The sequence below is a fragment of the Typopeltis vanoorti genome, chromosome 2 (assembly GCF_054136105.1).
Source record: "Typopeltis vanoorti isolate ZY-2024b chromosome 2, IOZ_Tvanoo_1.0, whole genome shotgun sequence".
NCBI lineage: Eukaryota > Metazoa > Arthropoda > Arachnida > Uropygi > Thelyphonidae > Typopeltis > Typopeltis vanoorti.
The window spans coordinates 126,870,885-126,888,443 of record NC_143550.1 but is presented as its reverse complement, the minus strand read 5'-3'; the positions used below and the strand labels follow the sequence as shown (position 1 = coordinate 126,888,443).

Sequence of the window (17,559 nt, the reverse complement as noted above, 5' to 3'; positions counted from 1 at the left end):
TTCTCTTGGGTTAACTTTGGCTTCACCAGCAAATCTCCTCTCATACTGCATCTTTTCTTTCTTTACTATGCTCGTCCCTCACTTTATACCCTTCATGGATCCAATCACCACCAACTGTCTTGTACCTCCTCTATAACATTTTTTTTTCCAGCACAGCTTGCTTGATTTCACTGTTCATTCATTTCACTCCTGCTGTATTTACTCGGTTAATCCTTGGTATTGTTGGATCCTACTTCTTGTCAATCTATACTATGGATCCGACATTTAGTTATTACGATGTTCTTAACCTAAAAAATAGTTGCTAGTTGATTTCTAATACAAATATAGAGAAAATTTATATTTATAGACTGCACCACTCTATATCTGGATGAGTTCAAGAATTGAAGATAAATCAACCCTCAACTATTACTCCTTAAAATATATACTGGCCGAGTATATTTAACTTACTTAATTCACCCGCTTTGGTTCGAATATTTTATGAATGGTCCAGTAAAAGAGATTCAGGCAAAATACAACTTTTGATTAACAAAAACAAACATTTAATTTTAGAATCATAAATTTTACACTTAAATTCAAATCAGTAATTAAGATATCACAAACATTTTAACTTCTGATAAATTCAATCATACAACTCAGACAATGATAAATCTGTTATCTCTATAATACAGTCTTCTCACAGTTCTTTAAGTTCCAAATATGACAAAAATTTCAGTAACACCTCTTTACAAACAAACACTTTTAATTTTATACTTCAGTGAATTCTCTGCAATAGTTACTGTTAGTATAAGGAAATTCTAGGATGAAACTCTCGCACTTTTCTGTAAAGGAATATTGATGGTTGGAATAATCTTACTGATAATCTTCTATCTTCATCAAGTTATACATAAACACTTTTTATAACCATAAACACTTAAACAGTATACGGCACTCATTAAAATAATTCTTCTAAGCAATAACTGAATTAATCGTCGGTCACTATACACAATAAAATAATTCTTCTAAGCAATAACTCATTAAAATAATTCTTCTAAGCAATAACTCATTAAAATAATTCTTCTAAGCAATAACTGAATTAATCGTCGGTCACTATACACATAAACAAACGTTCTTGCATGAAATACTACTGATCTCTTATGAATTAAGACAATACACAATAATTCCTTAACTTGAGGTTTTCATATGCAGAGCTGTTCATTCTTCCTGCATTCATTTAATTCTTTAGGCAATGTATTTCTAAGCACAGCTAACGGTAACCTCAACTTTACAGCCTCTACTATTCCCTAATAACTCTGTGCTTTGCTTCAAGGTTCTGTATGTCCTTGAAAGGTCGGCCCTGAAATTGAATCTCAACTGAAATATCGCTAGTCTATTTAGTAGTCACTCAGTTGTCTTCCGTAGCTATAATTGTTATTCTACAATTTATTAGCTAACGCCTCTCGACTAGTAGACTTTATTAGCTGCTTGAGTGACTTGCCGACTCGCTATTATCTCACTGTGATTCCCGAATGCTCAGATTCCAACCTAATGCCAATCCTCTCCTTTCTCTCTCTTAATAATCTAATCTCTTAATAATAATAATTTCCAGCGTTCATCGCTTATATATCCGTTTTTCCCGCCTAAATTATTCTCGTGATTTCTTTCTAAAAACTCTTTTCAATAAACCTTCTCATGTGGTGTTCCAAAACGTGCAAGCTATCTAACATACGTTTCCATGACAACAAAACAAAACATAATAAAATCGAGCTATTATATAACGTTAAATTTCTACAAATAGGAATAAATAGAGAATATTAACATTTCAATTAATGTGCAGTTAAATTATCAAATACAAGTTCTTATAATATTAACATAGTAATAAATAAAATAGCTTAATAATATTTAATACAGTCTTTTCATTATTAATTCATATATCATTGAATAAATGATTAAATATTAGACAAAATTAAGGTAGTTAAATGTATATTAGATTATAAAATAAGTTCTTTACATTAAATATTTACAAGTCTAGCCTTTGTGATGGAAGATCATGTTGGATTCTGAAGCAAATAATAATTACTCTAATCTCTATATAATCGGAATCCAACAGTATGCAGTCATACATCGCTTTTGTCAGATACTGCCTTGCGAGTTTCCATGCATTTGTCAACATCTTTTCTGCTCAGCTCATTTATCCTGTGTACTGATGCTAACCGACTACAGAGCTTCCTATAATCACCTGCTTTATATTTCATATATCTATTTTTGGCAGTAACCTTTGTTTGTTTCATCTCTTTGCAAACAAGTACCTCATAATCACTCTCACCAATTGGCAGCAGTGTGAACACTACATTATCAACTACATCTTGTGAAGTTATTACTAAATCCAAAACATTAAAGCCTCTAGTTGCTTCAATCACATGCTGCTTAAGATACTTATCTCTCAGGAATTCCACAAACATGCCCTCATTGTTCCCATACGCTATCTCCTCCTTCCAGTCTATATGACTGTAATTAAAGTCTTCTGTCCCATCAGGATCACTTTCTTTTTACATGCACAATTAATTTACTTAAACATTTCACAATCAGTATTCTCTGCATTCTTTGTCCTATAATAGCATCTTATCAGATATATTAACCTATTTATTTCAACTTTGCACCACACAGATTCAAAATGTGTGCATTCACTATCAACTTCCATACTTTGTGACCACAATTCCTCTCCAATCATTAACAGCACTTCCCCACTCCTCTTTTCACATTTCTATCCTTCTGGAAAATTATATTATTATTATTATTCAGGCCTCCATGGAGTCAAAAGATTCATCGTGGGAGGTCCTTCCTAAGAAACGCAAAGTCTATTAAGTCTCATCGAGGGGAGGTCCTCCCCCCCTAAGAAACAGTCTATCATACCACTCCTTGAACTCATTGACCGTTCTCGCTCTCACCACTCCATCAGGCAATGCATTCCATGGTTCAACCACCCTCCATGCAAAGAAATCATTCCTCATCCTCTTGCTCACAGTTTCCTTTTGTAACTTCCAGGGATAGCCTCTTGTCATCACCCCTTCCTGCTGTCAACCAAGTGAAAGAACTCCCCAGTGTCAACCCTGTAACCACCTCTCAACAGTCTAAAAGTCTCAATCATATCACCTCTCCTTCTTCTATCCACCAAACTCTTAGTCCACATTCCCTCAGCCGATCCTTGTACAGTCCTGAAACCATCTTTGTTATCTGCCTTTGTACCCTTTCCACAGTTAATTTATCCCCTTCAAATCCTGGGGACCTAATCTCAGAACAATAGTCCAAGTGTGGTCTGATCAGGGTCTTATACAACAGAATGATAACTGTTTTATCTCTGCAGGTCATTGTCCTTCTCATTATTGCAGCAATCCTCTGTGTTACCTTCACCACTTTTGCAATATGTCCCCTAAATTTCACATTTCTATCAATCATCAACCCCAGATCTCCTGTCTCCCCTACTTCCTCCAGTATAACTCCTCCCATAGAGTACGCAGTGTTCCATCGATGTTTCCCAAACCTCGAGACCTTACATTTTGCTGTATCCAATTCCCATTCATTTGCCCATCTATCAAGCTTATTGAAATTCTCTTGAAGGCTTGCTGCATCTGTACTATTATTAATAATCCTTCCCAGCTTTGTATCATCTGCAAACAACTGAATATCCCCTTGCAATCCACTGACAATGTCATTGATATAAAGGTTACACAATATAGGTCCCAGTATTGAGCCCTGTGGGACCCCACTTGTAACCCTCGGCTTCCTTGAAACTGCCCCTCCATATACATCTCTCTCTCTCTCTCTCTCTCTCTCTCTCTGATACCTATTGGACAACCAATCCTGAATCCAGTTGACCAATCTGACATCCAGACCCATGTGCTGCAACTTAAATATCAGCTTATCATGTGGCACCCTGTCAAATGCCTTCACTAAGAAAATGGCACTATATGCCTTTCCCTCATCTAATGCTCTTGTAACTTTATCATAATAGGCTAACATGTTGCCAAAACAAGACTGTCCCTTCACGAATCCATGTTGACTCTCACAGATAACATTACCCTCATCTGCCCAATGCTGTATACAGTCCTTCATTACTTTCTCTAAGATCTTATTAACTACTGATGACACACAAACTGGCCTATAATTCAACACTTCCAGTCTGCTACCACCCTTATGCAATGGCACTATCTTACTGTTCTTCCATTCCATGGGCACCTTTTCCGCAGCCAGACTTTCATTGAAAAGCCAGGTCAACAGTACTATCAGTTCCCTAGCACAGTCTCTCAAAACTCGTGGTAAAATACCATCCAGTCCCACATCTTTACTGACATCCAGAGTACTCAGTATTTGAAACACACACTCTCCTCCTGTACCTCTAAACCTCGAACCTGCCCTATCCCTCTAGCATTAACCCCTCCCAACCAGCCATGACGTCTATAGACGTTGAGCTAAATCTGGATACGAAGCTCTAAAACTAATTAAATAACATGGATAAGAAGTGCAATTTGGTGTCACTATTTCATTCACATTGGCTGGTAGGGAGGTTAAAACTGACTCCTCCAGGATGAAAACACTAATAAAGTGTTCATTGAACCATTCTACTATGTCCTCTGCATCAGTCACTCTATTCCCATCTTTATCCCACAATATCATTCTTCCCCAGTAATTTCTCCTCCTACTGGCCACATATATAAAACATTCCCTTTTCTTTTGTTCTTAGGGCTAATCTCCTCTCATATTCCAGTTTGGTCTTCCTTACCATACTAGTCACTCTTCTGGCCTGTGTCTCATACTCTTCATGCATCTTCTCTTCACCTGTCTCCTTATCTCTTCCACAGCCTCTTTTTCGGATGTTCCTATTAACTATTGTTTGTCATCCAGTTTACTCCAAATTGTGTCCTCTTGTTCACTCGTGGTATACAACTTACCATTGCTACTAACAAATATTCTTTCATAATTTCGCAAGCACTAATAATATCCTGCCTTCCAATTCCTCCTTCCATGAAACTTCCACAAGTTGACGTCTTAGACTTTTATAATCAGCTACCTTATAATTCCACATAGGTTCCTGTCTCTTTGAAACTCCTGCATGGCTATTCATTTTCCAATTCAAAACCATATGGTCACTCTCTCCAATTGGTGGGAGAGATGTAATCTCAGTTATTTTCATCTCCTCTGATGCTATAACCAAATCCAAAACTCTTGAACCTCTTGTTCCCTCTATTACATTTTGCCTAAGACATTTGTCCCTCAAGAATTCTAGAAATTCCATTCCCTTATTGCTACATGCATCTTTCTCTTCCCAATTTATACTGCTGTAGTTAAAATCTTCCATAACAATCATTCTTCTTGCATTTGCCACACTGAACTGTTTCAACATCTCCTGGTCCCCACCCTCTGTACTCCTGGATCTGTAGCAACACCCCACTAAATATCCTGTCTTGCCTACCTCACACCATATGCTTTCAGAATCATTAGTGTCACTGCCTACCAAAGTCTCCACTCTTAGAGGACATAGGCCGTCACTTATCATAAGCAGTACTCCACCATCACGCTTTCTCTTCCTATCCTGCCGAAAAATGCTGTACCCAGTGACTTCTATTCTTGTTATTATATCCTCTTCTGTCAACCATGTCTCAGTGATCCGAATAATTTTTGGCCAGGCTGATGTTGTCTGCGCCACCAATTCCTCTCCCTTATTCCGGATACTCTTGGCATTAGTATATAGCATATATCTTTCTAATTCTGTTCCCGACAGTACATTCTCCTCAGACAACTAAGTTTCACTTATTCCAATTATCTTTGGGCATACCATTTCAATCAATGCAAGAAACTCAGCTCTCTTGTTTCGAATACTCCTCACATTTGTGTATAAACATAACAAACCCTGATATTTGAGACCATTCTCTATTCTAGCTGCTATACTGCACTTCTCTCTTCAGTCTGACTACTCCTGTTTCCCTTATCCTGACTCTGATTTCCATTCCTACCTGTCTCGTCCTCACCTGTATGCATTCCATATTTTTACATGCCCATCTAATTTGCCTGAACATTTCATAATCTGTATTCTCTGCATTCCCTGGCCTCCTGCCATACAGTATATTGATTCGTGCTATCCTGCTTCACAGGTATACTCTGATCATTGGCTATATTAACTTCTTGACTGTGCCTTCTCAGAAAACAATAGCCTTTCTAAATGCCCAACACCAAACCTATTCAAAAATATAATCCTCAGCTTTATACCATTCCATCTTCCCTTCAAATTCACTCCCAGATTTACAAATTACACTCTTTGCCTTGCACAACTCAGCCATCTTACTATTCATTATTTCTGCTCTCCTTCTCAATTCATTGTTGTCATATCTAGGCAACATGCCTATGACTTTCCCACAACACTATTATTCTTTACCTGCTGCAACAACTTCCTCAAGTTTCTATCAACATTCTTTTTCTCCCCAACTGTCATTTGTGTTCATGATTACCATTAATTTTGACTCGCAGTATTTTCTTTTCTGCAACACATTGGTTATTTGTTTCATTGTTCTACGAGGAAAACATGTTTTGTGCACTTTAATAGTAATCCCACCTCTATTGATAGTCCCCATACACTGATATATGACTATCCTTTGACTCTCTCTTCATAATATTAACTTCCTCCTTCTCATTATCATCAGCCAGTCCCTCCTTTAGATGTTTAATATCCTCTTCCAGACATTTCATTTAGATTTTCATTTTCATTATCTCCTGCCTAAGCGACTATGGTCTTGACGTTTGCTCTCATTTCTAATCATTCTAATTTATCTACACACTTTTCACATACTTTTCACACACACTTTTCACATTAACACTTTCCTTTTTCTTGTTTACCCAAACAGTCCAAATCCTTCACATTTTTCAGTGCATACATATAGCAGTTTTCACAACACATCCACTGCAAAAAATCCAAGCATGAGCCAGAGTTTCATACAGAAGCCTTCTGTGCTGCTGATATACATTTCTTTATGGATGCCATTTCAGAAGCTGAAGCAGTACAAACAAATAAGTAGCAAAACAAAACATAAACAACAAAAAATTTCAACACCACCACCACTGAAGGACACTTGTTTCTAAACTAAATAACTATTGCAGATCTCTCACAAACCATAGCCAATTTTGCATTTCATTGTCATATTCGTGTTCAGTACCTCAAAATCTATAATGATCAAATTCTGGGGGAAGGGGGACGTGACTTTTGTAAAATTTCATTGTCCAGTGTAATTAGAAAGGAACAAACCTCCATTGATGAGAATGGAAATCTTGAGAGAGCAATAGGTTTTATAAAGGGAGGTCTTTATTCAGTAACTTTTATATTTTATAAGAGGGTGATAAGTGTATTGGATAGAAGAGAAATGCTCATATAGTCTGTAATGTGCTAAAGCATTTGCTAGTACAATCATAAACTACTGTTGAAGTTGAGTAGGATGGGAATGGATAGTCAGTCATTTGGTTAGGCATTTTCCATTGAGAATGCACAGTAGCCAAGAAAGTCCAAAACCAACCTTGGAACATCTGCAGATGTCCCACTACATGAAATTTAATTACTAGCAAATGTTCTCATGGTCATGTTCTTTTGGCAGACAAAAAAGGGCTCATAGATTCATGTTATGCTTTCCATAAACAGTGCTAATATTAGAGGGGATGAGAAAATTGTCATATATATATAACAAAGCAGGTCTTTTCTTATCGTATGTCCAAAACTTGTACAACTTACAATTCAAGAAAGAATTAAAACCGCTTTGCTCCAATTAAGCACATCCAATAAGACTAGATAATATCTATCATGAAATTGTCAAAAAAAATCCATCAAAGATGCTTTTAAATCTGGGGATTGAAATCCATCAAAGATGATTAAAAATGAATACTTTGTGTTCTGATTATTATTTTATTTATTTTTTGATATAGAAAAAGCATATGACACAAGTAGAAGTTGAAAATGCACTTTAAACTTAGAGGAACCACCCTTTATTTTTATTAAGAATTTATCTTTTAAAACTTTCCATGTTTGAGAGGATTTATGTTTTTCCCACCCTTTTCTGTAACATTAGGCAGCTACAAAGTTCTGTGTATACTGTAGCACTATTTTATGAAAACAGCTTTCTCTTGGAGCAAACCATCTCCTCTATGCTGATATTCTGTAATTCCTGTAATATGAAGATCATAGAAAGAACATAAGCTGTTGATTTTTTCATATATAGGCACTTGCAAATAGTTAGGTTTTCATCACAGAAGACTAGCTTTGTGCATTTTTGCTGCAAGCATATTCTCATCCTGGCCTAGAACTAAGAACAAACATCACTCCTTAGTTCTTGGAAAACTCAAATTTCATTTAAAAAAGTCATATAACAGTTAAAGATTTCAGCTGTCAAAATCAACTTTCAAAATCTTGTTCTACATTGCACTTTATGAAAACATGGTGCAGTCGCTTAAATAAAATTAAATGTCTGCATCTTATATTGTTCATGTAATAAATATTATTGTTAATGTTTATTATTAACATTCCAGAATGTAATAGGGATCAGTTCAAATGTGGGGATGGTATTTGCATCGATGCTAGCCAACACTGTGATGGTCGTTACCATTGTAGAGATTATTCAGATGAACACAATTGTGGTAAGTAGTTAAGTAATTACTATAACATTTTTAAACACCCTGCCACTTTGATTTTGTTTATGTGTATATTTATCTATCTATAACACACATCTAAATATTCCTCATTATCTTCTTTTTGTCAATTTAGTTCCAGACAGGCCTGGGGTCTGCCACTTGGACAATTTTCTTCCACTTATTTCTATCTTGGGCATCCCTCCTTTCCACTCCAACTTCCTTCACATCCCTTTTTGATGTTTTCTCACCATCTTTTCCTTGGTCTTCCTTTTTTTCTCTTACACTTCACTTCCATTGTTGTGACTCTTTAAATTGTGTGATCTATTGGCCTTCTCCATACATGGCTTGTCCATCTCAATCTGCTTTTTCTCACTTTGTTGCTAATTTTTTATAATCCCCTTCCTTATATCTTTGTTCCTTCTTCGTGGGAGGCCCACTCAACCATCAGATGTTTATCACGATGAGCTTTGAAGTTATTTACACGTATGTGCACTAACACATTCAGGCAGTGCATTCCATTCATAAACAACTCTCCACATAAAACATCTTTATAAAACTATCAGGAATGGTCTCTCGTTCTTCTCATCTTAATATCCACTCTTTTTATAATTTCTTCCATATTAATCTGATGAAATCCCTGAACTAACTTGAAGGTCTCTATCCTATCTACTCTTTTCCTCGTTTCCCCCAATGTCTGTAATCCACATTCTCTCGAGCACTCTTCATAACCAATACTCCAGATCCCTGATATCACTTTGTTTATTTGTCTTTGGATCCTCTCTAGTATTTCTACATCACAATGGAAACTAGGTGACCAAATATGAGCACAAAAGTTGATATATAGTCTGACCAATGCCTTATCCCTACATGTCAATGTACATTTTATCATAGCAGCAATATGATGTTGCAGGTTTTGTAACACATGCAATGTGCCCTCAGAACTTCAGTCCACTGTCCACCATCATTCCAACATCCCAAATCTCATCCACCTCCTGAAGTACAGCTTCACCAATACAGCATGTAGCCTTATATATCTATGTATCTCAAAGTGTAACATCTTGCATTTATTAACATTAAAACTGCAACCTGACTCATCTGTCCAAGCTAAGAAGAGCATTCCAATCTTCCTGTAGAGAATTAACATCAGCACTACTCCGGATAATTCTACTTAACTTTGCATCATCAGCAAGCATTTGAAAATCCCCAGTCAATCCACATGAAATATCATTAACAAACAAGTTAAACAGTAAGGGGGGGGGGGGGTCAAAGATAACCCAGAAGCACCTTCTGAACCCACTGGTCAGTTTCCTTTTCTCAGACAGAACTCTGTCATACAAAACTTGCTGGTATCATTCATAGAGCTAAGTCTCCAATCCATCTAACCAATATACTGTATTCCCATCCACTTCAGCTTGTACACCAACTTATCACTGTACAAAGAATATCATTGTATATGGTTCTCCCGTACCCAACCTTATCATAAAACAGAAGCAGATTGCTGAAATAAGACTGTCCCTTTACAAATCCGTGCTGATCATCATAGAGAATCTTGTCTTCATCAACCCAATCCTGTATTCTATTTTTAACCAATTTTTCCAACACTTTGATCACAACCGCAGATATTCAGACCTGCCTAGAATTGGAAACTTCTGTTCTCGAACCATGCTTGTGGAAAGGCGTTATTTTGCCTTCTTTCTACTCCTTAAAATTAGGAACCTTACCCACTGTAAGACTCATTAAATAATGAGGAAAAGAGCATGGCTAACTCTTTTGCACATTCTTTAAAAATATATGGTGATACGTCATCCATTCCCAAAGCTTATTAACATCTAACTCAAGCAACACTTGATACACCTCAGATTCTTTCATTTCAGATTCTTAAATTCTCCTAATTCTTGTGTCCCTTTTACTTGTTGCACAGCATTTTTCATAGCACTGTGATATACACTGAAGTGTTGATTAAATAATTCCACTGTATCATTTGCTATGGTTGCTCTGCTACCATAACTATCTACCAGCATCAACCTATCATAATTTATTTTGCTTTTGCTAGCCACATAGCAGAAAAACTCTGTTGAATTAGCTTTGACTTGACTGGCCAATCTCCTCATGTATTCTACTTTTTCTTTTTTAACTATGCTTATCACTTTTCTAGCCTACACTTACATTCTTCATGCATCTGTTCACTGCAAACTGTCTTGTACTTCCTCCATAACTTCTTTAGTAACACTGCTTACTTGATTTGACCATTCATCCATCTCACTCCTACTCTATTTATTCACTTAACTTTTGGTGTACAGTTATGCATTGCTTGTGTTTAGATATTGCCTTATCATTTCCCACACGTTGTCAACATCCTTTCTACACAACTCGTCAACGCAATGTATTGATGCTAGTTGACTATGGAGCTTCTGATAATTACCCACCTTATAATTATTACTACCACACCAATACTTCATGATCACTTTCACCAACAGGTGGCAGTGTTGATACTTCATTCACAACCATAGTTGTGAGCATATCACCAAATCTAACACTGATGAACCCCGTATTGCTTCATCAAATGCTGAAATACACTATCTCTTCTTTCCAACCCACATTCCTATAATTAAAATCTCCCATTAGGATCATCTTCCTTTTACTTGCCCAACAAATTTGTCTAAACATTTCACAATCAATACTTTCCACATTCCATAACCTATATGATCATCCTGTTAGATATACTATTCTGTTGATCCCAGCTTCACACCAAACAGCTTCAGAATCCTCACACATAATACCATTTTCCACATTGACTCTTGAAGGACAGAATACCATTAACACTACTCTCTCGACTCTCTTCTTCTTCCTATCCTTTTGGAAAAGTTCTATATACTATTTCAAGTACTGACAGTATATATCCACAGTCAACCAATCTTATGCAGTTATCTTTGGGCATACTGATTCAATCCATGCTACACACTCAGGCCCTTTATTTCTGATACACCATACGTTAGTATACAAGCATAACAATTCTCCACACATCCCATCAACACAGTCACTCTTTACTCTCTCTGCTATAGTGCACTTCTCTCTTCATTGTGACCATCCCAGTTTTCCTGATCTTGACTGATTTTCATTTATATTCTTATGATCCCCACCATTTTGCACTGCATCACTTTGCCCTGCAATAATCACTTCCACATCTTTGTATCCATCTTCTTCCCATTCTTTCACAACCTGCCTCTCGACCCCCTCTCTTTCTCTATGACTCTTAGTGGCTCTAATTTCGTATGAATCTGTGCACTCTTAGTGAACATCTCCAAATGACCAACACCAAACCCTTTCAAATGCATTCCATCAGCTTTGAACCATTTTAACTGTCCTTTAAATTCATTCCATACATTCAGAAATTGAACACACTCCACCTGACACAATTCAGCCATTTTGTCATTCAGTATCATTGCTCTTATTCTCAATTCACTACTGTCATATCTGGGCAACAAGCTAACCACTTTCTCAATGACACTATTATCCTTCACTTCCTGCAAGAACTTCTTCAAATCCTTTTTGACACTATTCAAGTCATTTGTGCTCCCTACTACCACTAATTCTGATGCTCGTTCCTTCCTTCTATGCAAAGCATCTGATATTCATTTTATTATACCACCTGTGAAACATGTCTTGTGCTCTTTATCTTTTATCACACCTTAATGATTGAATCACCATATAAAGCAACCCTATCAACCTTAGATATTTGCTTCTTATTAACTTCCTTGTCATTTACGCCAGTTATGTTCTTCTTTAAACATTCAGTTTCCTCCTCAATACATCTAACTTGACTCTTCATTTTCGTTAACTCTTGCCTAATCTCTTCCATGTCACTTTTTATCATTACTGTCAAAATCACTCGCATCCATTTCCTGTTTATTGCTGGTAACACTATTCTCATTTTTGGAACATCCTAGCCTTTCATCACACTTGTCACATTCTGTAATAAGTTTTCCTTTTTATCATTTGATCTATCAATCCATAAATCATTAATATTTTTGGATGCATACATGAAACAATTGTTGCATCTTATCTTGTGGAAGTCCATGGAAAAACTTGATCTCCAAGTTGAGACTTTCCTGCTGTGGCTTATGCTTCTTTGCCATTTTCGGAATGTTAACAAGCACTTCCATGTTAATCAGGATAACCATCGTGAACACGTAGAATCACAGTACAATGATTATATCCAGTCTGACTATCACACAAAAGCATTATTATACAATCTACACAATATAATAATTTAGGGGAAAAAAAACACTTTTCATAGCCTGGTTCAAATACATCGCTACTTCTTGTCATGGCACTAGTGACCCCCCCCCCCCCCCGACATTTATTTTTTTATTTATTTTTATTTTTTTTTATTTTTTATTTATTTATTTATTTTTAACAACCTTCCACTTATCTTGTATGTGTATCAGTGGCGTCATGTGCCCATTTCAGTTGGGTGTACTGTTGTGGCTTATGCAACCCACATTACAAAATTCAAGTCAGTTTGACTGTGTGATTGCATTTTTATCGATATATGAAAGTTTTAAGAGTGTATCGTACATCGGTGCTCATCTTAATTGCTCTAATGAAATTAATTGTAGGAGAACTTTGAATACTTTAATTTATCAATTAATTGTAACCAAATCCCAAGAATGGGGGACAATGTGTTTGTTTTAAGATACTGTATATTAGAAAACAATAATGAAGGAGAATACTATATTTGGTTGGTATATTTGAATTACTCAAAGGTATAAAATTTGGAAGAGGAGGACGAGGATTACTTCCTTTAACTACATACAGTACTGTTTCCCATTATAAATATGGGTAAGAAAGTTATGTATTTAATAAAGATTATATATTAAAAACTTGCTTGTTTTATATATAAAAACTTGCCTACCATATCAGTTCACACTTTACTCATGCAAAACAGATGAAACTCAGAAAACAAACGGCAACTCATGACAAATGATAACGTTCAATTGGATTGGTTGGCACAATAACTTATCACCTCTAGGTGCTATTGTTTCAGAGCTCGCCCTGCTTCAACTTCTGAGAGGTTTCAAATTACTAGATGCTAAGAATTTGATCTGCTGTACATCTTTTCAAGGGATTCAAAGGTGTATATGTATTTTGAATGCACAGTCAGATTATTAATGCAAACATGATGTAATGTTTACATGTCAGTTTCCTCTTCAAGAAGCATTAGTATACTGTATTTACTTTTAGGAATCGCATGAAGTCTGGAAGCAATTAGGGGAATCTTTAATGGAAATAAATCCAAAAATATAATATCAGTGATATTGCTATTTGTTGGATGAGCACAGCACACCTAGCATACCCTGAATATTTGACCCCTGGTGTATATATAATACACATCTGAAGGTTCCTGATTATCTACAAATGTTCTTAGTACTTTTGATGCCTCATGTGCTAGTCATCAGGTATCTTCTGTAGATGCTGGTGGCATTTTTATATAGCATTTTTATTTTTTTTTGTATAATGTTCTAAAGACTATAGATAGTGTCTTGGAAATGGGGGAGGACAGAGCCAGCAGGGTTGAAGGAAGAGGAAATAGTTACATATATTATAACGAACCCTGTGGAGTCTGCAAACTCATCATGGTAGGTCTACTCAGCAACAACCTTATATTTGACCTTAAATTGTTACATACTTCTAGCATTCTTAACACATTCTGGCAATGCTTTCTGTGTACCTGTTGCTTTCCATGAAAAAAAAAAAATCTACTCCTCATTTCTCCAGTCACCACTACACAACTTCCAGAGACAGTGCTTTTCATTCTCACCTTCTGCTCCTTATATAATCTTTCTTCTGCCTTAGTTCAATAAAATCCCGATCACCAACTAAAACATTACTTCTCATATTTTCCCCCTCTCCACTGAACACTGCAATTTCCATTCTCTCAACCTCTCTCTGTTACCAACATTCCAGAATCCTGATATTGCTTTAGTTATTCATTTGTGGACTCTACAGTTTCGACATAGCAATGGAAACTACTGATCAAATTTCAGCACAGTAGTCTAGTCCATGTATAGTCTGATCAATGCTTTATAACAGAGGCATTACAACATCCTTATCTCTATTTGTCAATGTGCTGTGTAGTATTTGCAACACTTACGTTTCCTCTGAACTTCAGACTGTCAGTCATTATCCCCAGATTTTGATTTTGAATTGCATTTCCAATATACAGCCCTTTGCATTTCAAATAGCAAATTGTTGCTCATATTAACATAAATTGCAACACCACTCATTTGTGTAAGATAAAATTATTTAAATCTCCCTAAAGGAAGTTATTAGCATCATTGATAACTGTTCTCAACTTTGCGTCACTCAGCAAACAGATGAAATCCCCCTGTCAAATCATACCTGAACTATCATTAACAAATAAATTAGAGTAGAGGACAAGAATAGAACCCCATGGCACACTACTTATAACCTTTCCTTTCTTAGACACTGTCTATACACAACCTGATCGTATCATTCAAAGAACCAATCTCCTTCGAACTGTCCATCTTATCTCCCTATTCTTATGTTAAAACTTGTCTTGTGCCAAGTCTCTTCCTCTATTTCTGAAATCCTTTATCTAACATATTCATTGCTTTATTGTAAAATTCAAGTATCTACCTTTTTATAAAACTGTGATGGCTACACAGAAAATCCTATTTTATTTAACTGCATTGTAAATTTTATTCCTAACAAACTTTGCTTTTATTTTAATTACAACCGCACATATTCAGTTTAGTCTTATTGGAAACTTTTATCCAAGAATAATTGTGTAATAGCATGTTTAGCCTGCCTGCTCACTCCTTAAGTACATTTCTGCTGCATGAATTCTCATTGACCAACCATTTCAAGCATATATCTCTCTCTCTCTTTTGCACATTACCTAAATATACATGATAACCAAGTGTATGCAAACAATGTTTGTGCATGAAGTAACTTCATGACAGAGTACCTCATATATATATATATATATATATATATATATATATATGAAAAAGCTTTAATGACTGATACTGAGAGAAGAAAAAAAAAAAAAGAATGCTAAATCCATCCTTCTACGTTTGGAAGAACACCGTAGAGATATCTCCTATAACAGGACTAGAGCCAGCACTCTCTCTAGCCACGTTCTCAGTTAACTCAGACGAAGACCGCCAACACATTGTGAACTGGACTCAAACTTCTAACATCCATGTGTGCTATGATGCACTGGAGAGAAAGATTGTCGAATCTGGAGAAATTTCTCTAGATTCTTCTCATATCAATAACAGCCTAAGTTTCAATCTCTCTGATGCACACGTTGTGTCTGTTCGGTATTGGCACACTCGCGACAGTACATAGTATACGTTTGTTTGGAATTCAAGCTCGCTTTTTGTTTTCAAACAGGCTACTGTCTTTTTTGTACTTGTTCTGTTATTACAATTTTAAGTCTCTGTAATTCTTTATATATTTTTTTTATTGTGATACCTGAAGATGTTGATCTATTCAATGAAACTAGTAAACTAGAAGTATATTTTCAAATAATATATCATGTCATCTTTTTTTTTTTTCTCGGTATCAGTCATTAAAGCTTTTTCATAATATTCCAACCAAGTAAAAATGAATTCTGAAAAAAAAAAAAAAAAAAAATATATATATATATATATATATATATATATATATATATACAGGGTGTTCGGGATAAATTTGACATATTTATAATTAATTATATTTTTCTGTAAGTTACATGTATTAACACACACTTCTCTTCATTTAAAAGTTTGGACCCTTCTTCATTCATATACACGATGTCAGAAAGGATGGATAGCTGGAACCCACCTGAATCATGGAAGAGAATAACTTGTATCATGATGATTCGTGCCCGCCATCAAAATAAGGATATTACGACTGCTGCCCAATGCTCCCTGAATACAGTAAAAACAATCAGGCATGAACTAGAGACTTGCAATGGTGACTACGAGGATGTAGCAAGAAGAAAGATCCCTAGCAGACGATCTGATTGCGTTCGTACAGCAGAATTCCTCGCAAATCTGCAGGGACAGGTGTTGAAGAACCCTGGCATTGGAATTCGGGCTTTGTTCGCGGAGTTGCTAACTGTAGTCAAGCCCTGGATAACAAGGGTAGCCAATGGTAGGCCGTATGTATGGCAGCAGGATTCGGCCCCTTGCCACACCTCTGGGAAAAGTCAAAAATGGTTGTCTGAAAATTTCTACGACTTCACCAGTCCAAATGTTTGGCCTCCAAACTCCCCAGACCTTAACCCCATGGATTATTTTGTATGGGGCGCAGTTGAAAAAGACACCAATCGCACTTCCAGTAATACAAAAGCCCAGTTAATGGATAAAATTAAAACAGTTTTTGTGGCCCTTCCCAGGGAGACTAGTATCAGCTTGTTCGAGGTTCCGAAGCAGAATTGAAGCTGTGATCGATGCTAATGGTGGTTATTTTGAGTAAATCTTGTTGATAGTATTGTAATTAACCCTGCCTGTAATGTTTTTTTGTCAATTCATTAAATTTAATAGATACAAAGAAGATTTTCTTTTTCCTTACGAAACTGTCAAATTTATCCCGAACACCCTGTATGTATATATATATATATATATATATATATATATATGGAGGCTAATGAAATGAATCGACATCAATTGCCTTAGCATCCCATAATGCAATGCATATATCCTTATGGACACATATAACATGGAGTCTGCATAGCTCAGTCGGTATAGATGATGCCCTTTGATCAGAAAAACCTGGGTTTTATTCCTGTCCATGACGTGAGGAACCGTTATCTGGTCTCTTTCAACTAAACGTGAGTTAACTGATCTTATATGGGGGTGGAGGGTTTTTTCTCCTAGTAACTTGGGTTTTTCATCACCTTAAAAC

At 36.1% G+C, this 17,559-nt stretch overlaps 1 protein-coding gene across 6 annotated transcripts in view; it reads left to right on the top strand.

The window, feature by feature from the left end:
* LOC150109418 (basement membrane-specific heparan sulfate proteoglycan core protein-like) overlaps positions 1–17,559 on the top strand; it is a 1,783,738-nt gene that overhangs the window by 580,337 nt on the left and 1,185,842 nt on the right. For all 6 annotated transcript variants that reach the window (XM_090413063.1, XM_090413041.1, XM_090413033.1 and 3 more), the window contains one exon: positions 8,539–8,646. In XM_090413063.1, coding sequence (XP_090269189.1) covers positions 8,539–8,646 — 108 coding nt within the window. The remainder of the gene's footprint in view (positions 1–8,538; positions 8,647–17,559) is intronic.